At 36.6% G+C, this 22,320-nt stretch overlaps 1 protein-coding gene across 1 annotated transcript in view; it reads right to left on the bottom strand.

The window, feature by feature from the left end:
* The window catches only part of INTS8 (integrator complex subunit 8), a gene marked incomplete at its 5' end in the record, with an annotated part of 47,245 nt that overhangs the window by 8,378 nt on the left and 16,547 nt on the right, over positions 1 to 22,320 (bottom strand). Inside the window, 12 exons of the mRNA XM_079722613.1 lie at positions 33 to 151; positions 2,556 to 2,617; positions 2,710 to 2,766; positions 3,419 to 3,452; positions 3,904 to 4,088; positions 8,109 to 8,230; positions 11,965 to 12,166; positions 13,657 to 13,767; positions 15,361 to 15,494; positions 16,650 to 16,825; positions 17,209 to 17,279; positions 22,023 to 22,164. Coding sequence (XP_079578739.1) covers positions 33 to 151; positions 2,556 to 2,617; positions 2,710 to 2,766; positions 3,419 to 3,452; positions 3,904 to 4,088; positions 8,109 to 8,230; positions 11,965 to 12,166; positions 13,657 to 13,767; positions 15,361 to 15,494; positions 16,650 to 16,825; positions 17,209 to 17,279; positions 22,023 to 22,164 — 1,415 coding nt within the window. The remainder of the gene's footprint in view (positions 1 to 32; positions 152 to 2,555; positions 2,618 to 2,709; positions 2,767 to 3,418; positions 3,453 to 3,903; positions 4,089 to 8,108; positions 8,231 to 11,964; positions 12,167 to 13,656; positions 13,768 to 15,360; positions 15,495 to 16,649; positions 16,826 to 17,208; positions 17,280 to 22,022; positions 22,165 to 22,320) is intronic.

Below are 22,320 nucleotides of genomic sequence, written 5' to 3'. Positions count from 1 at the left end.
CAAAACACAAAGCAACCATACATCTCACTTACCAAAATAAATGTCTGCCTGAATAATTAACCAGGAATGGTTGTTTGGGTTTATACTGAGGGCATACCGAACTAGCTCTTTCACTGTGATAGCCACGGCTTCAAAGTCCACGGACTGGAGGCTATATGAAAGACAATAAACATAATCTCTATTTTAAGAGTCAACTTCAAATTCCATACATACATTTATTAAAAACAAAAAGACTTAGTCAAAATTTAGGTGATCATAAATACAATGCTAAATATTACTAGGAGTAAATATTTTAAAACTATCAAAACAACTAAATCTGAGGAAGTGTGATCAGCTCACTTTTTATAAGGGGCTGAAAGCAATCTGATTTTTGTTTCCTTTATTGAAGGCCACTCTAAAAAGTATCTTTAAATATTCGACAATATAAAGCACAAAAAAGGTCATAGGATAAAATCCTGTCTCCACTTTTTATGAACAATTTACAGGCAACAAAATTATAAAGAGACAGACTCATAAAAATTTTCCAAATGACTTTTAAGTTCTGTTATCTAGAGGAAGCTACAGAAAACAAGGGCTCAAACACTAACAATACTGCTACATGGCCTTAAATTCACCTTGTGGCTTCTTGTAAGGGTTAACTAACTCCTCTGGATTAGATGTTTCACCGGGTTGGGGCGAGGCGAGCCGTGGCAAGGGTATCAGTGCAGCTCATTTGCAAGCAATGAAGAATCCAAAAAAGAGTACGGAAGGGGGCCAGCTGCTCTGAGCCTAGTTAAGCCTGGAATTTCTGAGATGCAGAATTAGGAGGTGGAACTGTGAGGATAAAGCCAAGCCAGCACCCAAGAAACACGCTGACAGCCCCTACAGCGAGACCCAGCAGGGGAGAACAAGCTTCGGCTTCAGAAACACACCGAGGTTCAAGTCCTGGCTCTATCATCTAACAAGGTGGGACAAAGTACTCCTGTTGCCCTGAGGGGATAGATTTTACCATAACTCACCACTGTTCCCAGTACAATGGGAAAGTATTGTGGTGCCATCAGTAAATACCCAACTGTTGATTTACAACTAATTTATTTACAATTATTTAAATGAGTTACACTGGTTTATGTTTCCTAGAAATTATAAAATGTTAAGTCTAAGAATTCTATCTACATATCAAACAATCAATTTTAAAATAGTAACACTTAATCCATGCCATCCTCACACTATTCTTGGAGTCAATAAAGACTCCTCCTCTGCTCAAGAGAAATATCTTTTCTGGTCAAACATTTAGTCACATTTTATTTTCTCTGGGTTAATTTACATTAATTTTATCATGAAAGTAATAGTTAAGCCTACTACGTGGCAGCCCTTATTCTAAACACCTAGCTTAGAAAGTTTATTATTTAATCCTCACAAGGTAGGCACTATTCTTATACCCGTTTTACAGATGAGGAAACTGGCACAGAAAGCAACTAACCCAAGGTCATATACCTGAGAAGTGGAGAGGCTGGGACTCAATTTCTCTGAGTCTGGCTCAGAACCTCTATGATAAACCATTCTTTTGCCCCATTTATAAACATACACTGAAAAAAATCAATCATTAGTTTACAATCTAAACTTAGGCCAAAGAAGTAACACCAAAGAGGTATTACAACCATCAATTAAAAAGGCAAAATGACCTCTACCTGATTCTTGGATTCCTATCTAATATACCAAATTTTATGTAAAAATCTGCAGTTATTTGCTTCAGGAAGCATAGTGCTTCTGTGGGAACTAAGGCTCATAAGCGGAGGGAAGGGTCACTCACCCAACTTTAGACTCTCCGAATCCCTGTCAGAGAGAGAACGGCTTCCAATCTCTAAGACTGAGACGGAAGCAAATTGCTCTCATTCTACTGCCTGCTTACCTACCTACTACAATCTTTTCTTCTTCAAAAATGCCACTAAAAGCAATAAAATAAGGGTTAGATCTGCCCTTCAGGCACAAAGAAGATGATTGGCGGGGAAGGGAGAAAAGGAAAAGTAACTTTTGAGAGGAAACAAATGGACTCTCCTGAATGAGAAGTTGCTATGTGTGGGAAGAGAAAAATATAAATGGTTGCTTCTTCCAGAAAAGGAACCTTTTCTTCTTCCCCCCACAAAATTCCCCCATCCTCTTACTGTGATTCTCAGGTGATGAAAGTTAAGAAAGAAGATTCTTAAATTACTGAAAGAACTTCTTAAGGCAACTAAAAAGGGTTGGGAACCTCTGACAATCACTGTTAGAAAAACCTGACAGAAAGTCATTCTTTCATTAGCCTCAATTTTCTAATTCTACCACTGACAAGGAATCAGGACTACTGAGAGACTGTCTAGGCTCTACTTAAGGCTAGTATACCTTAGCTCTTACTTAGTTATGCCTTATCCATAATTTTTAGGAAGATTATTACTGTTAATAGAGAAACATGAAGTTGGCTATAGAGTCCTAACAAATTGCAGCCTTTTAATCAAATTATTCAAGGTTATCTATATCAGTCAGGATGGTTTCTAAATATATAAACAATTTAATAAAATGTAAGCTATAATACTTCTTACTTGGGGATGGAGGATGGCCAGATAGAAATGTGTTCAGCTGTAATATCATTCACAATGTCCTCCTTATTTAAAAAAAAAAAAAAAAAAAAAAAAAGCATGATTTAAAAGGAAATTTCTTCCAAAGATTTTTTAGATGAAATTATAAAATACTTACCCGAACATTGTGAAGTTTCACAAAGAGTGATAAAATAATAGTCAAAACCAACGGTTCCTATGAGAAAGAAAACACAGAATCCTTAAATATTATATATATTTTAGTATTTCTCCCATCAACCTCAAGGATACCAAGTATTTTCCTTCAAAAGATTCTTACGGGTTTGAAAATTACCACCTGCTTTAGTTTACAGCACACTAAAGATCAACTTTATTTTTAATCTCATGAAAGAAATGACAACACACAATTTACACAGAAATGACCAAATTTAGGTGTCTGTCCTCACGTCTTTTGAAATTGAGTAAGCAGACCTCTTTCCAACTAGTACTTCCAGCTACCTCTAGAAAAAATTGACTTCTTATTCCTTAAAATAATAAAGGATGGAATTTAAAGAGTGGAATCTATGTCCAATAAATAAATATGTTAATCCTATCAAGAAAAATTAAAGTTACGCTTCACCCATCTAGCCCTATTATGAAGAATTCTTTACAATTTAAAAAACACCTGTTCTATTCACTAAAACATGGTAAGGTAAATGCAAAACAAACTTCTCCATTCAGACTATCCCATCCTCAAAAAAATGATCACTGAAGATAAAAAGCACATTAACAGATTACTTAAATAATCAGCATTTAAACACTCTCAATATTTTTTGTCATATTCTACAGAAATCAGCAATAGTAATTAGATCAATTTTTATAAAGCTTACCCGTAATTTTTTGATAAAAGAAAGCAGTTCACTCCTACAAAAAACACAAATTATGTATATGCATTTAATATCAGAAATTAAAAATAAAAACAAGAAAGTAAATTATACGTGAAGGTTTATTCCTAACTTTCCATGTATAAAACTTTCCATGTACTTTGCATGTACAAAAGAGTATAAAATTCTACTGTCGTACTAACCTAATAAAACGTCTTTCCTGTTTTAATCACATGTGACATCTTCAGTACCATCCAACCAAAACTGCTGACTTTGAACTCAGGTTTGATTATATTAAATGATTAATAAGTGGTCTCTTAAAGTAACATAAACAAGGTATTTCCTAAGGTGGCCATATCAGACAAGTCCACTGGAGATCAGCACCACAGAATTCTTACATTGCCCATCTTTATGATACACAAGGATTCTGTTCTTACAACAGTACAAATAGTATAATTAATAACTAAAAAAACAAACTGATAGAAACATACCGATACATTATACCTAATGTAGACTCCCTCTGCTTTATTAAACTAATTCTGCCATCATTTCCTCGTTTGTGTTGACTGGACACACTACAGATCTGAACAACAACTTCCCAAAGGTCTTTAGCAGTCCGTCTACTTTCTTTAGGGCCTGGAAGTTCTTTGCATGTAGCTGCTAAAAGCTGTCCAAGCTATAACATGAAAAACACACAGAAAATACACAAAAGATAATCTGTAAAGTCATACATGCTATTTCTATTATTGAGGAACATTTGAAGGAAGATAAACAACTGCCCACACACACGAAGCACAGGTATCTTATGCTGTGCCTTCTATCCAACCACTGAGGAACTGAGAGCTCACTGTCTACTGACAGATCTGAATCCGATCTGGGAAGGGAATCCTCTGGTCCCACCACATTATAAACCTCCTTGTTTCTAAACAATTATAGTCTAATGAGAAGAAAATGAGACTATGCAAAGAGGTATATGATCTATTAAGTGGGAAAAAACAAAACTGCTAAATACACATAGTATGATCCCACCTTAAAAAAAAAAAAAGCCAGTAATGGAACATATACTCTACAATGTTAACTGTAAAAGCCCAGAGATGAGACTAAAATAGGGGTTAAATTTCACTCACACAATTTTTTTTTAATTTTAATGAAAAAAATGAGGAAAAAATATGGACATTGAAGTTGGCAGAATAAAGGAACAAGATCTAGAGCAACTTTTCTCTAAGAAAAATGATAGCAACTGGGGATGGAGCTACTGCTGTGTGAGGAGGTAGAATTAAGGAAGGACAGACTACTGAAAGTGACTGATCTGAATAAAGGGAGCCTTCAGGACCAAGGGTGTAGGAAGGACCCAGAAATAAAGAATGGAAGGGCTGAAAGCAAAAGGCACAGAAAAGACAGGCCCAAAATGTACAGAAAGAAATAGGCTTATATGCCAAATCCAGCACGTCTTTCCCTCTATAATTTAAGCAAGAGAAAGCCCCTCTACCCTTTGTTTTTAGTAATTCTTATACATCATTTCTCTTTAGAGGGTAAAGTAGCCGGGGATAATTCACGTCCATCAGGAATCCCCAGTTTCCTGACTGGACCTAGAAAAGGTTCATAGTGGGGTCCCACTGCTTAAAGAAAGAGGCAGGATTATGACAAAGGTGAAAATAGTGCTTTTTCCCCAAATTTCAAACATAGAAAAGTTGAAAGTACAGTTCAATAAATACCTGAACAGTTGACTTAATTTACAAGAATTCTGGTGTTTCCTAAAGCTAGTGAAAATGGTGTTAAAAACCCTAGCTATAGGGGCTTCCCTGGTGGCGCAGTGGTTGAGAGTCCGCCTGCTGATGCAGGGGACACAGGTTCGTGCCCCGGTCCGGGAAGATCCCACATGCCGCGGAGCGGCTAGGCCCGTGAGCCATGGCTGCTGGGCCTGCGTGTCCAGAGCCTGTGCTCCGCAACGGGAGAAGCCACAGCAGTGAGAGGCCCGCGTACGCGTACCGCAAAAAAAAAAAAAACCTAGCTATGCTATGTGAATGGAAATCAAGGGTCTCTGATCTAGGAGAACATTTCATCCTGCATGCCTACTGCACATACTCTTCTCCAACAACTAGGATCACAATATACACAAGTTATTTACTGCAGTTCTCAATTTCATTTTCTGTTGTCAGAGATCACATGCTTGGCTGAAGGTTACTACATTAAGCAAGTAAATTCACTTAAAAATAAGAATTTTCAGAGGTATTAGGCCCCAAGTCAACTGAATTCCACAAACATTCTTGAGCATCTCCTATGTGCTGGGTATCAAGCAAAGCACTGAAAATATGAAAATTAACTGTCCTCAAGAAGCTCACTGTTTTACAGGGAAGACAGACAGGTGAACAAATAATTTACTATACGGTGTAAGTGCAACAAAAGAAATATGTCCACAGTACAACAGTACAGAAGTAACAAGAACAGCAAGTTTGTGAAGAAAAGAATTATGGAAAGCTTCAAAGAAACTACACAAACAGGCAAAAGTGGGAAGAGCATCTCGGCCAAATGAAGACACAGAAGTGCAGAAGTGCGGAAGCCTGAGAAAGCACTGTGTGTACAAGGGCCGTGAGCGCTCTGGCACCACAGACAGAGCTGGCATGACAGGGAGGGAGGAGAAGCTCCCACACCTTAAAAGGCCTTGCAGGCCATGGCAAAAGCCATGGTCTTTGTCTTATACCATCATGACTGTTAGCGGCAACCTCTCCTCCTCCCACTAGCTAGTCTCTTATAATCCAAGCGCCCATAAATGCTGTACATTTTCCAATATACTACACTACCTCCCATACTGATTCAAGGGAGAGGCTGGACTGTTATTCTTATTCCAGAAGGTCATATTTAGTCACATGCGTAAGATTTTTCCCTTTCCTTTTTCCATTCCTAAGAGAATGGAAAATAAAATTGATTAAAAATCACTTAATATTTCACTACCCAGGGATAATGAGTATTAATATCCTTCCAGACTCTTCCTTATGCATCTGTATATATATATTCCACACCAAATTCAAAGTTTGAAAGCTGCTCTAAATTGTCTAATTTTTAATACCTGATCCCTTAACTCTAGACTTCTTAATCTGATTACTTTCTCCTCTATATTAACAAGGGAACAAGGGGCCAACTAGGGAAGGAGACACACAAAACCCTAATCCAAATGAGATGATGAGATGCCTCAGTGGCCCCTGCAGCAAGGTCACCTCATACCCTTCCTCCTCTGTGGCCAGATCATGGGGAAGTGCAGGAAGCAGTGAGCTAACCTAGCCCAAGGTTAGGCAACCTACAACACAATACCCCGTGCCCTGCCACACTGCAGGCCCTCAAACAGGAGGCCAGCCTTCCTGGTGCACAGCTCCACAGAATTCACAGCTAAGAGAAGCAAAGAGAAAAGCCACTGCACTGTCACAATACTAAGCAACGAGCTACCGTTCTAAGTGGAAATGATAATCTTGAAACGAAACGGTCGTCTCATCTGAGAGTTTACTAAAGACAAGAGACTGCTGGGCATAATCAGACAAATACCCTAGATATTAGGAACTCCTATCTCAGAAAGTTCACTAAAAAAACAGATGTAATCCAATGTCTGAAATTCCAAAGAAAAGGATGACTCAAGCATGACAATAAACTTTTATGAATGACCATAAAGAAAACAAAAAGGAGGGAAAAAAAAAAGAAATCAGTAAGTCTTCAAAGGGTTGAAGTGAAATGAGCTCAGTTTTTTAAAGGCCATACATGAAATAAGGAGGAAGAAACAAATAACCAAAGGCAAATGTAAAAACTGGTACAGTGTTGCAAGGTTGCCAGATAACCATCCATTTAAGGGACTGTGTACTGAAGATGAGATGACGGCAGGTAAGAACAAAAGGTAACACAAGCATTAAGAAAAGAGTAAGGAAATCTGAAGGACCACACATATATAAAGAAAGTGGCAAATCATGAAATGTTTTTTTTTTTTTTTTTTAACTACAGGACCAGAAAGGGAGAAAAGTTCACTGCTTATTCAGGGTAAACATAATATTAACACATGAAAGAAAGAATCTTAGAGAAGACCTCCTGTCTCTCTTTATTTTTGATGTTTTCTTCACCCAGAAGCATTTTCAGTCATGCAGGACAGGTGTAATTAAGAAAGGAGAATAAACAAACAACATACCATCAATTCACTGAATGAACTGTTTCATATGGAAATAATCACTAATAACAAACATGTACCCTAATAAGAATCAGGTATCAACTTAGAGAGTTTAATAGGCTTTGAAGAAGGGTAAGGTGCTCAAATGGAAAATGGGTGCAGCTCATCCCTAACGGCCCCCCCAGTTCAACCCAGCTAGATCCGAATACCCATTCCAGATCTGAAACCGGGGTTTGACTATATCAATCAAAGCAAGAAAAGCTGACTAACTTCTCACTAGTTTAGGATTACACCAAAATGTTGTCTATTAACGAAATAATTTTTGCTTGCATTCTCATAACTATAGGGTAGAAGAAAAAAATATTAGAGAGGGCAAACTCAAGTGCCTGAATTATCAAAAACTATACTTTTACCTACAAACCAACAAGCATTTGTCCAAACTTAGACTGAATCTTAGAAACTGGACAAGCTCCCTAAGTAGTACAGATCTAAAGAAACTGGTCCAATAATCCCACTCTAATAATCCTTTTATTTAGATTAAACATGAATTACCTTTACATATGGATTACTCTGAAGCAGAAATGCAGGAACTTGCAGGGTAAGGTATTCATTTTCCCTCCAGTTTAACATAAAAGCAACACACTCCTCGGCAATAACTTGACGAAGAGGAATATCTGAAAAACAAAGAAGAAAGTAGTTGGAGTTGCCAACATAACATTAAAAGAACAAAGCATGGGACTTCCCTGGCAGTCCAGTGGTTACGATCCTGTGCTATCACTGCAGAGGGTACAGGTTTGATCCCTGGTAAGGGAACTGAGATCGTGCAAGCCGTGCAGCGTGCTGTGGCAATCAATCAATCAATAAATAACAAAGCAAACAGTTGCTCAGATTCCAGCTGAACAAATTAAAAACAATAGTTACAGACGAAAAAATAGAAAAACACTAATATTTTATACTTTTCTCTAGAAAGTTTAAGGTTTCCCAATAATAGGTTGCCACAGTCCCCACTATTAATCAACAAAATTCTCTACTAAGAACACCTTAAGATGCCTAATACTCTACTGTGGAAGTCTAGGAGTTGGTACCCAGCCTCTACAAATTTATAATTTAAATGAGCAGAGAGGGACTTCCCTGGTGGTCCAGTGGTTAAGAATCCGCCTTCCAATACAGGGGACGCGGGTTCGATCCCTGGTCAGGGAACTAAGGTCCCACATGCCACGGGGGCAACTAAGCCCACATGCTGCTACTACTGAGCACGCGGGCCACAACTAGAGAGCCTGCGTGCTGCAACTACAGTGTCCACGAGCTGTGGAGCTCACACACCGCAACTAGAGAGAAGCCTACGGGCTGCAACTAAGACCCGACGCAGCCAAAAATAAATAAATAAATGAGCAGAGAAGAACCACACAAACAAAACAAATATATAATGGTATGGTATACACTTCTAGCTATTTAGAGCACAGAAATAGGTAAACCACGTTTAAAGCTGTAATAAATCCATGTTAATATGTTTTTCATTTTTAAATAATTTTTCCTGATTAAAACATGATAAATATTCATAAGAGACAAATCATTCACTCATTCAAAAAATACATACTATACCTGTAACAATTTTAAATAAAAAGATATGAGGGAAAAAATCACTCAGAATTGTTTGACCACTATTTCCTTTGAAATAAATAATTATTAAATATACCTTAATATTCAATACATTGTGAATTTTTGTAGCTCAAAGTATATAATACTCAGGTTTTAATGTATTTCAAGAAAGAGGAAAAGAAACCCAATGAATACTAAATAACAATGTTAAAACTTAAAATGGGGGGAGCTATTAAACTTCTTTAGTACCTATATTTTTCAGTCTTTCTAAAAAGTCTTTGCCTGTGGCTATTTGTTTATATCTCACTTTATCCCAAAAAGCGACTGGAGACGACAAAAAAGAGGCAGAGGAACACACCAAAATTAAGTAAAAATACATTATTTCCATCATCTTCTTAAAGATGGAGTGAAGATAGAAGTAAACTTAATATCCCAGTGTACAACATGTCACTGTGCATTGTGCACCATACACTTTGCCAAAGGAAGCCCAGACAGCGTTTGGCTCCAAGGCGTCCTTTATTCACTGGGCATCTCTCATTAGTGAGTACACAACGGTTCTTAAAGAAGAATCAGCATCTAGAGAGTGGGGTTCAAACGTTTTCGTTCTTGTTCTTCCTAACAGTACATCCTTTCCTTCTCATTTCAAACACTGCTTATAACACAAACTATGGGACAAATAGATGAACATTCAGTAAGTTAGGGGAGAGAAGGAAGAATGGAGGGAGGGAGGGAGGGGAGAGGGAGGAAAAAGTGAAATGAACTCCAAACTACTCAAATGCCAAAAAGGTAGTACAAAGAGACTATAATTATTTGAAGGCATTTTCAACCATTTCAAAGAGTAAAAGCACAGGCTTAAGTTGGCCTGATGAGTTCAAAACACAGTTCTGTCTCTTACTTCATGACTTCAGCCAAATTCTTTAACCTTAGTTTCTTGATTTACAAAACGGGGATAATTAAATAAGAAGCTACTTCATGAAGCTGCTGCGAGGACTAAATCAGTTATGCACCTAAGCTCTCAGAAGAATGTCTGTCTGACATGTAGTTAGCACTCAATAAATGTTAGGGTTTTTTAAATTCTTTTTGCTTTTCATTTTAGAGAACCAATCTTCAACCTTTAAAAAGAAAACATTGGGATTCCCTGGTGGTGCAGTGGTTGAGAGTCCACCTGCCGATGCAGGGGACACGGGTTCGTGCCCCGGTCTGGGAAGATCCCACATGTCACGGAGCAGCTGGGCCTGTGAGCTATGGCCGCTGAGCCTGGGCATCCGGAGCCCGTGCTCCGCAATGGGAGAGGCCACAACAGTGAGAGGCCCGCGTACCGCAAAAAAAAAAAAAAAAAGAAAGAAAGAAAACACTCTGGGGAATTCCCTGCCAGTCCAATGGTTAGGACTCTGTGCTTTTGCTGCCGAGGGCCCAGGTTCGATCCCTGGTAGGGGAACTAAGATCCCACAAGCCACGCAGCAAGGCCCGAAAAGAAAAAGGAAAGAAAAAGAGTTTTAGAAAACACTCTGTTGACAATTAGTATATATTAATTAGATCAATTTTTATTGTGATACTGAAGGGCACTGATGCATTAAAACTCAAAGGTATTCTATCTATAGAGTGCTAAAAAGTTGTAATTTCTTCAAGAAATCACAATGTTATAACAATTAAATTAATTCAAAAGACCCGAGAGGGCCAGCAGCCATTTGTTTGGGCACATTACTAGGACCTTGCTTTACACTTCAATTTTACTATTTACAGTATTAAATGTGTACAGTACGATTGAAATGCTCTAAATATTATTAAAACATGTAAAAGTAAGAAACTGCTTTAACTAAGCAAGATTATATGTAACAGATGATACTTCTTATGATAAAAAAAATTCTTATGATAAGCTTCTTTTCATAGTAAGATCTTTACATTTAGACCTGGACAGTCAAAATCTGTTCCTAAAGTGACCACAAGTGACTTCCTGACCCACAGGCAATCATGCTGAGGGCTGTCTATGGCAGCTATGAGGAAATAAGCCTTCAACATGCAGCTTCAAGGACATTTTGAATCTTTTAACATAATATCTTAAAATTGCAATATAGTTTTTATAGTGTGTTGAATGCTGTCCCCTAAAAATTCATGTACACCTGAAACCTCAGAAGGTGATCTTACTTGGAAACAGGGTCTTTGCAGATGTGGTTAGTTAAAACGATGTCATACTGAATTAGGATAGACCCTAAATCCAATAACTGGTGCCCTTACAAGAGGAGAGGATATGGACGGACGGGGGCTGGGGAGGGGGGGGGACGGACACACACACACAGACACACAGACACACACACACACAGGGACACACACACACACACACACACACACGAAACAGGGAAAGACTGGAGTGATGCAGCTGCAAGCCCAGGAACACCAAAGGCTGCTGGGAGCCACCAGAGGCTAGCGAGAAGCAAGGAAGGATCCTTCTCTAGAGCCTTCAAAGGGAGTGTAGCCCTGCAGACCCCTTGATTTCAGACATCTCATCTCCAAAACCATGAAAAAATTAATTTCTGCAGCAATAAAGATCCAAAGCAGCCAAAAATAAATAAATAAATTTTAAATAAATAAATAAATAAATTTCTGTTACTTATTTATGGCAATCCTAGGAAATTAATAATTTCCTACATTTTCCCCAATGTTTTCAAGTGAACTCCACATCTGAATTCTGTTTTAAAAGACAAATAACTTTTTCATAGATGGTAAAAAGTCCCGTAAATATTCTTTTAGAATATTCCCCAGTTACTTGAGTACTAAATTTCTGAAATTTGGCTTTGTGAAAAAGTCTTACCAGGAAGCCTCATTTCCAGATATCCTCGCACCCTACTAATAAGATCAGAAGGTGGTCTCTCTCCAGACTGCCCTGTTCCAGCTTCATGTGTATGAATATCCAAAAGCAGCATCTCATTCAGCATGACCTGACGAAGTTTTGGTGAGAATTCTGTCACCAACTCCAAACAAGCAGCAAATAGCTGTTTAGCATGGGAAAAGTCCTATAAAAAGAAACAGCAGAATAGCCTGGATCACCTTTCCTCTGGAGTCAAAAAATAACATCTTTATAAGTACAGAACAAAGAGGAGGAGAATTAATTTAAATGGTTAACACTGGTTATCTTTGGGAGTGAGGCTAGACTATCATCTTTTTATCATCTCTGCATTGTTGATTTATTCCAATAAATACTTAATTCTTTCGTAAATTTTTTTTTTTTTGGCTGCACCACACGGCATGTAGGATCTTAGTTCCTCAACCAGGGATTGAACCCGTGCCCCCTGCAGTGGAAGCACAGAGTCCTGACCACTGAACCGCCAGGGAATTACCTGTAATTTTTAAAAAACAACCAATAATCAATATAATATACATGCTACATTACTAAACAAGTTTTACATAAATTATAAAATAACAAAACTAGGGGACTTCCTTGGCAGTCTAGGGGTTAAGACCCCACGCTTCCACTGCAGGGGGCACAGGTTCGATCCCTAGTCTGGGAACTAAGATCCCACATGCCACACAGAGTGGCCAAAAAAAATAAAATAACAAAACTAGAAGTTTTATATAAATATTACATACATATATCATACAGGTATAAAATTCCACGATTAAATAAGCTTCTCCCCCTAAGATAGTCAGAATTAGACCTTACCCCCTTCAACAAAGTTCCACATTCTAAAATTTTGCACACAACCCTATTAGCCTATATAATTGACTAATAAATAAATCAAATCAGCTATGATCCAAGCCCTTTCCTACACATCTCTTTCGAATTTTTCCAAAGAGCAGCCTTCGCTTACTCTCTCCACATGATTCTTTCACTCGTACAATGTGGATTCTATCCCCCACATCGTGAAGAAGAAACAGCTCTTACTAAACAAAGATCTTCTAATGGCACAATCTACTCAATTACCTTTCAGTTACCTTACTGGACTTAGGGGCTGCAACCCAGTGCTGTCCATCCCCTTTTCTTGACATCCTCTATCCCCTTAGCTATTATGACCCCACAAGTCTGGTCTTCATACCACACTCTTTCTCACGCCACTCTTTTTGGACCCTGTGCTGGATCCCCTAGGTTCTGAATATTCTCCCAGGTTGATCTTTGATGATTCCCAATTCTGTATTTCCATCCCAGACTACTTCGTAAATAGATCCTTATGTAAAATCTACAAAAGTAATTTTAAGGATTTTTGTTTTTGTTTTCTTTAGCTTGGAATACAATCTTTACTAACTGAACCCTAAATACAAATAAGAACTATTCATGTTCTCTAATTTTTTAAAAGACATAGAGTAGTAGCCATATGTCCAAGACCATTTTCGCATAGCTATGAGGGTAAAAGGAAAAAGAATAAACCAAAACGCCTTTTCAAATATCCTCCTAGGCCTATGACCATGATTTTAAGATCAGGAAAACACAACTGATTCTGATTCCTGGCTTCATGCTACATTTACAAAGCATATTCTTAACCAGACGTCAATGTATGCTTTTACTCACCTTAACAGTACTGCAGTGTAAACCTTTGGCCATTAGAATGTAAACCAAATCTCTTGTTAAATTGTCTTTGATTCCCAGGATAACACCACTATAGACAGAAGGTATTTCCCACTAGAAGAAATAAAAATCCACAAATACACACACATGAAGCCAAATCTAGATAAGAATCTTTCAGTAATAGTCAACCCCATTTAAAAAGTCATTCAAAAGTCATTTTTGAAAGAGAAAGGAAAATGATAGCTGTATTGAAAGGCTAATCAAAATGAACATAATCACTATAATGAGCTAGTAATAAATAATTAAATGGATTGGAACTTTCTGAAGGATAGCCTATAGAAATAAAGGAAAAAAAATTCTAGGAGTTTAATACGTATTAACTCATATGATCCTCACAACAGTATTACATAGGTACTATTATCTCCATTTCACAGATGAGAAAACGGAGACACACAGAAGTCAAATAACTTGCCGAAGACTATACAGCTAGTTAAGTAGAGAGCTGGCATTCAAACTCAGGCAGCTAGTACCAGAACTCCCGCTCTTAATTATTATGCTATATACTTCCTCTCTATATAAATGAACACAAATAACAATGTCAACGCTAAGAAGCCCAACTAAGGTTCAGACCAATTTTTCATTTCACTGCACTTTTACGTTCAAGCCCCACAAAATATACAGCAATTTCTTGCTGCTTTTTATTACATATTCAGCAGAGGAGGAGTATGCAGTTAAATTAGAAGCACTACCATAGTACTTTAATTTCACCTGTATCTGTGGACTGCTTCCCTTGTATCTCAAGCTACATTCCACTGAAATGTTTAAAAAGCTATTTTCATTTGCACTTTCCACACAGGAAAACTTAAATAGACAACTTCAGAAACATTAGCTTGGCATTTTAAAAAGAATATCTAAAGCAAAAATGTTCTAAAAGAAGTTTTAATGAAGTGGTTCTAAACTGTAGGCTTTAGACTTCAAGAAGATAGGAAAAACTAAACTAAAAATACTCTGTAAGCACACAGCAAGTATTAGCTCCAGACTGCACAAATATTATACCTTACACACATATTAACAGGTATACTGAAAATGCATGTAGGTGTTATGACAACAAATGAAATATAAACTCATTTTTTGTTGTTACTGATTTAATAGTATCTTTTTTGGATATTTCATATTTTCTCTGTCAATGGATGTTCAAAGTGCAATTACTCTCATGTGCAGGTCCTTCACATTGTTGATGAATTGTTGACAAATAAAAAGGGTCCTTATTCCCAAAAAGGCCAGGGAACAGCTCTTCTATGAAATTACATCAGAAAACAAGGGTAATTTTCTTATCTTTTTTTTTTTTTTCCTGGCTGCATTGAGTCTTCTTGCTGCACACAGGCTTTCTCTAGTTGCGGTGAGCGGGGGCTACTCTTCGTTGTGGTATGTGGGCTTCTCATTGCGGTGGCTTCTCTTGTTACGGAGCACGGGCTCTAGGCACGCAGGCTTCAGTAGTTGTGGCACGCAGGCTCAGAAGTTGTGGCTCGCGGGCTCTAGAGCACAGGCTCAGTAGTTGTGGCGCACGGGCTTAGCTGCTCTGCGGCATGTGGGATCTTCCCAGACCAGGGATCAAACCCATGTCCCCTGAATTGGCGGGCGGATTCTTAACCACTGCACCACCAGGGAAGTCCCTTCTTATCTGCGCTGAAGAGAGGGTTGTCTTACCTTATTAGACACTGTCCAGAATTGGCGCTCTGAAGTCATACCATGTAATTCAATTAAAATCTGTCGAATCCTCCAGGGATCTACTGACAATATCAGCTGATGCTCCAACTGGCCAATGTTGACACTTGCTGAGGCTAAGAAAGGAAGGAGAGGTTTCCATTTAAATAATGATTTGATTCAAAGGTATACATAATCCTATAAATATGAGAATGGTAATTTACTGAGAGAAATTGTGCATGTTTATAAGTATTATAAGTTAAAAGCATCTCTCATCTTGAAAACTGATTTATTCAACTTAATGCAAATTGTTTTAACTTCACTCTCATATAGAAAGCCTAACACAATTTTTATTGTCTTCATTTAATAAATGAATGCATTTAATAAAGATAATAAAAATAAAAACATAAAAATCAGTAGCTGGTACATGGAAAGAATTACGTGGGATATATGGAAAAATTTAACTTATATAGACAGTCTCCTACTTTGGAACATACTGTGTTATTTAAAAGCACGTATAAAATGTTTTGAGCAATAAACATTAAGAATGTGTTTTCTGAAGGGGGGAGTGAGGAGGTGGAGGCACTGCCTTCCCCAGAAAACCAAGAATGGATCATTAAAATCCCTCACTACAACTCGGCTTTCAGATATAGTCTTCAATAATGCATTTCCAGCATTTTATCTGTGTTAATATTACTCTTTCCCTTTACACCTGGACTGTCAAAGCAGTTTAAATCTAATGAGGGCCAAAGCAGCTAAAAGTTCGTTCAGCCAACTGAATTCTCTGTCTCCCCTATATGAAGTGTTGAAGCTTGTATTTCTTATTAATGAGCAGCACTATATTTTCTACTTATATTTATAAAAGAAGAGAAAAAAAATGGAAGAAGATCATCAAATAAATGAGGCAAAAATGGCAATGGTGCCAAAGCTGAATGTTTAGCCAGAAGACAGTATCACGATGACATATAGGCTGAAACGCATGCAAGCCTGTACCTTTCATTGTTCTCAAGTGCTCTCCCCCCCTCCTGTCTTTTACCTTCAAGAACACAGCAGCAGAGTTACGTGGGTCTACTCGCCCAGCTAAAATCTTTTATGTATCTAGGCCTATATCTCCATGAATCAGAGACTCAGCAGAGTCCCAAGACTTAGCTGCTTAGACAGAAATATGACTACAAGAGACAGGTAAATGTCTATTAATTACCAGCATTCGTGTAATCTGAAACAAATTAAGAGGATATCCTCAAATATACTGAGGGGCAGAATGTGCCAACATTTTAGCTAGCAGAGCTAACCTGGGATATCATAAAATGAAGTTACTGGTTTAATGCACAGATTTACTCTAGGGGATCTCTTCCTCATCTGATCAACAAGTAGCTTTCGTTCTTCATCTTTCAACAATGTAATGAAAAGCTCATGTGAAGAAATCATGAAAACATACTGCAGGTCTTCCAACCCCAGACACACATTCCTAGATCAGTAAGAAATATTATAAAACAAAAAAGTGTATAATTTTAGTTTGGGGAAAACAATCATATTAACCAATTTTTATTAATAAACTGTTTTAAAAACCACCATTCAATAACTGCACAACAATCATTTGAAACAGCTTTTAAAACTTCTTTTTGGTCCTTATTTAAAATTTGTGATTTCAATGCTACAATATACAAAGGAGTAACTGACAGAATCCTAAGTTTTATGTGGCTACACGAATCCAAACCATAACTGTTCTTAAATACCAATTCTTGCCTGGTTATAAGATAGGCAGGGCAAATCCAGAACGATAAGGAATAAAAGATATTTTTCTCACAGGACTAAGTTCAAAATTAAGAAAAAGAAAAGAAAGGCACTTACTTTAGAAAAGCAGCCATGTTTCCTTTCAAAGAATCTGAAGCTTTTTCTAAATTTATTGATCTTGAACATACCTAGGAATTTGAGTAATTTTTATTTGAATATGGTACTTTAAAATAATTATACTACAGTCTGAAAGTTTAGATTTAAAAACAACTGAATTTTCCTTTCAAACATTATCAATCACAGATCTGGTTAAGAAATTTAGGAGATGAGACCAAAGAATATGCAGTAAAGAATAATCTATATAGCATACGAACAAGACCTGCTGAAATTTACAAAGTATGTTGCCAAATTAAATGGAGTGATAACTTTAAGAATCAGTAGTTCCTGTCAGAAAAGTGAGAAAAGGGTCATCTTAGATAGTTGAAAAGAATGATCGGTAATAGTTAAAGTATATAGAACCAACGGTTAAGAAGATAACCAAGGTTTAAAAACTAAACAATGAAAATAAAGAGTAACAGAAACCAGCTATGAAAATATTAGTTATCTAAAAATAATATCCTTATTCTGAGTTTATTATTATTCTGAGTTTATTCTGAGTTTATTAGATTAGGCTTCCTTCCCACATATTATTTACAAGAAGTCAAAAAGAATATATTAGTGTAAAAGCTCCCTAACCTTAAGAAATTGTCAAATATTCTCTAATATGTTGACACAAAAATTAAATTATATAATGTTTATAGCAGCATTATTCATAAGAGCTAAAAAGTGTAAACAACCCTAAAGCCCATCAACTGATGAATGAACACTCAAAATAGACATTGAAGAGCATATCCAGTCAATGGGATACTATTCAGCTATAAAAAAGAATGAAGTACTGATACACACTCCAACATGGACCAAATTTTTCAGGTTTTCAACATTAAGTGAAAGAAGTCAGTTATTTATATGACATGTCCAAACAGGCAAATCTATAGAGACAAAAAGTAGATTAACAGTTGCCTAGGGTTGAAGGGATTGAGGGAAAATGGGAAATGACCGCTAATGGATAAGAAGTTTTGTTGCAGATGGGCAGAGAGGAATGAAATGTTGTCAAACTGGCTGAGGTGATGGCTGCACAACTCTATGAACATACTAAAAATCACTGATTGTACATTTTAAATGGGTGAATTGTATGGTATGCAAATTACATCCCAATGAAGCTATGAAAAGAAAAAAAGGAATAAGAGTATTTTTAATTACCATGCTCAGAAACAGTATCTTAAAAGTACTTTGCTCAGATGAATAGGTTACGCTATCAGTACATAACACATCTGAGCATCTTGGAGTATGTACAATATATTTACATTCTAATAATTTTGCCCCACTGTATAAATAAATTAAGTTTGCTACCATACGTAGGATCTTATGATAAATAATATTTTAGTGTACTTTCATGAGATTGTTTATTCAAATATAGAGATGCATTGTACATGTGTCCTCATGTGTTCGGGAATATGTGGTAACTCTCGATAAGCAACATAACAGAGATGTTATGTGAATTCACCTCAACTTTTTAAAAATGAAAAATATGAAATAGGTGACATCTCTACAGATGCTATAAACACTGAAAAGATAACTAAAAACATTAATATTAATCAACTTTAAAATTTAGATAAAGTGGACAAATTCTTAGAAAAGAACTTCTCAAAACTAATCAAGAAAAAAGAACAGCGGATGAAATCACTGAAATTGAATCAATGCCAAAGATCTTCCCACAAAAAATATCTCCAGGCCCAAATACATCATTGGTAAATTTTACCAAACACTGAAAAAAAGCAATGAGTCCATTTTCTTTTCCAGGCAAAAAGAAATGATCCATACCTCCATTTATTTATGAGGCACATGACCTTAGTAACAAAATCAAAGACAGGACAAGAAAGAAAAAAAACAGATGCATCAATCTCACACACAAATGTAAAAAAATCTTAAAGTATTAGCAAGCCAAATCCAGCAATATATATTAAAAACAATCATAACATGACCTAAAACTAATACAATGTTACATGTCAATTATATCTCAGTTTAAAAAAAAGATCACAACCTAGTTGGGTTTATCCAGACAAGGTACTTCAACACTTAAAAATTAATATACTTCACTACATTAACCAATTAGAAGAGAAAAACTACGTGCTTATCATAATAGACATAGAAAAAGCATTTAATAAAATTAAAAATAATTCATGATTTTTTAAAAATAAGAGCCTTCCGTGAATTAAGGATAAACAGAAACTTCCTTAATCAGATATGGAGTAACTATAAGAAAAACCCATAATAAACATCATTCTGAACAGTGAAAGAGTACAAGCTTTTGAGACTAAGAATGAGACCAGGAAGCCCATCAGAGCCCTTTCTACCAAACATTGTACTGGAGATCATTGTCAGCACAGTAAGAACAAGTACACAGAAATAAAAATGAAAAGGCTAGAAAATGAAAAAACCAAAATGCATTATTTACAGATAAAGACTATTTAGAAAAACAAATGAACCTACAGATAAACAGAATTTTTAAGAGTTTAGCAAAGTAGCTGGAAACAAAATCATTATACGGAGTTCAACCATACCTCTATACCAATGCATAAACTATTTTCAAGTTCATAAAAAAAATAAAATAAAAAGACTTCTATGGAAAAATTATAAAGCTTTAAAGGGCATTAAAGAACGCCTAAATAAATCAAAACCTATACCAGTTCACAGATGAGAATACTCAATATTGTAAAGACACTAATTTTTCACAAATTGGCTTTTAAAGGTAATGTAGTTCCAAACAAAAATCCAACAGGCTTATTTGTGAAATTTGACAATCTGAGTCAACTGTCTACAAGAAAACGCAAAAAGACAAGCATAACCAACACAACTTTGAAAAACAAGGTATGTACTTCAGATGATATCAAGACAGGGATACAGATGTATGGGTAAACAAACAGAAAAGTGGTACAGAACACAGCCCAGAGACAGGCCCACACACATATGGATACTTGGCATTCAAGAGAGGTAGCACTGGAGATCGGTAGAAAAAAGATGGAACTTTCAATAAATGGTACTGGAACAAGTGAGGAAAAAAATGACATCAGACCCCCTACTTCATGTTAATACACAAAAATCAATCATAGGTGGAGTAAAGACCTAAATATGAAAAGGCAGCTAAGCTCTAGAGCTTTTAGAAGGTAAAATATAGGACAATTTTCAGGACTACAGGATATGAAAAGCTTTCTTAAACAAGACACAGAAATCCACTGATCTTTTCCTTTATGGAAAAGATTGATAAATTTTATTATATTAAAATTAAGAACTTTTAAAATAATAAAAAGTTAAAAGAGAAGTTAAATGCAGAAAAGATACCTGCAGTATTTAAAACTAGTAAAGGACAGAATATATAAAAAATTCCTGCAAAAGAAAAAAAAAAAGACAATTCAACAGAAAAATGAGGCATACCACTTGGAATGGGTACCTCAAAAGACAAAATCTAGGGCTTCCCTGGTGGCGCAGTGGTTGAGAGTCCGCCTGCCGATGCAGGGGACACGGGTTCGTGCCCCGGTCCGGGAGGATCCCACATGCCGTGGAGTGGCTGGGTCCGTGAGCCATGGCCGCTGAGCCTGCGCATCCGGAGCCTGTGCTCCGCAACAGGAGAGGCCACAACGGTGAGAGGCCCGCGTACCGCAAAAAAAAAAAAAAAAAAAAAAAAAAGACAAAATCTATATGTGCAAAAAATAAATGAAAAGCTGCTAAATTCCTCAGTAATAAAGGAAAGGGATGTTAAAACCTCAACGAGATACCACTATACCATGACCCTGACAGGAAATCTGACAATACCAAGTGGTGACAAAGATCCTGACCAACGAGAACTCTCATGCATGCTAGTGGCAAAAACATTTGGAAATTATATACTAATATTGCAGATAAACCTTCTCCAGGAATGTAACAGATAAATCGTATGTGGGTGCACCAGGATATATGTACAGTATGTCCTAAGAAGCACAATAGCCACAAATTGTAAATAACACAAATGTCCATCATCTTAAAAATAAATAAATAAATAAATAGTGACATGGTCATATAATGTTGTAACACCTTACAGCAATGGAAAAAAAAAACTGTACCTGCATACAACTTGAAAAAACATCTCAAGTATGTTCACTGAGAGACAAAGAATTTATTTTGTATGATTTCATTTATGTAAAGTTCGAAACAGGCAAATTAAAGAATATTCTTTAAGGGTACATACAAAGGTGATACAACTGTAATGAAAAGCAAGGAAATGATTATCACAAAACACAGGACAGTGGTTTCCTCAAGGAGAGGCAGAGAGGGTTTGGTAAGGAGCATAAGAAGGACTTCCAGGGCATTGGCAGTGTTGTATGTTTAGAACTAAATGGTATTAATTGCACTCTATGTACTCCTCTCAAGGTCTATTACATTAAGACTATTAAAGAAAGAGAAAGATCCAGTAGAAACACAGATTCTGGAGCTCACATGAGAGGCAAGAAGTATGATTCAAGGGGTTTTAGTGAGCAGGTGACTAAGGTTTTGGATGAGAATAAAAAGTGATATGAGAAGTTGAGTGAGCCAAGGACAAAACTTTTGTAAATAAAAACATTAACGGGAGAGCAAAAGAGAAGTCAGTGGAGGACTAAGGAAAACCCAGTGATGGAGGAGAACCAGAAAAGAGCTCCAGCAGAAGATAGGGTTGGAGATCGTGGTCTATCAGTAGTAACAACTATCAGCCAGAGGCAAGTCAGACGAAGACAGAAAAGAGGGCACTGGATTTGGTAGCTAAGAGATCATTGGTAAACTTAAAGCAAAATTATAAATCAAAAGGGGAAAAAACGTCTTACCTCAAGAAGAAAGTCTATTTTCTCTTTATTAGGTCTAAGAAATAGCTGGTTAAATTGAACACCAATCGCTCTCCCTTCCAATATATCACGGACTGTGTTACAGGCACAGACTTTAAAACAGATTTCATCTAGAGCTTCATTTCTGTAGAATACAAAAGCAGATACACTATTTTTTTTTAATAAAAAGGAATATATTGCAAAACTAAAATCACAATAAGCCATTTATTCTTGAGAGGTAAGATCTTACGATATTCAGGCACGTTAGTAAATACCTAAGTCATGGGAAGGTCTTGAATTT

This window comes from Hyperoodon ampullatus (genome assembly GCF_949752795.1).
Source record: "Hyperoodon ampullatus genome assembly, chromosome: 17".
Lineage (NCBI taxonomy): Eukaryota > Metazoa > Chordata > Mammalia > Artiodactyla > Ziphiidae > Hyperoodon > Hyperoodon ampullatus.
This window is presented reverse-complemented; position numbering and strand designations above follow the sequence as displayed.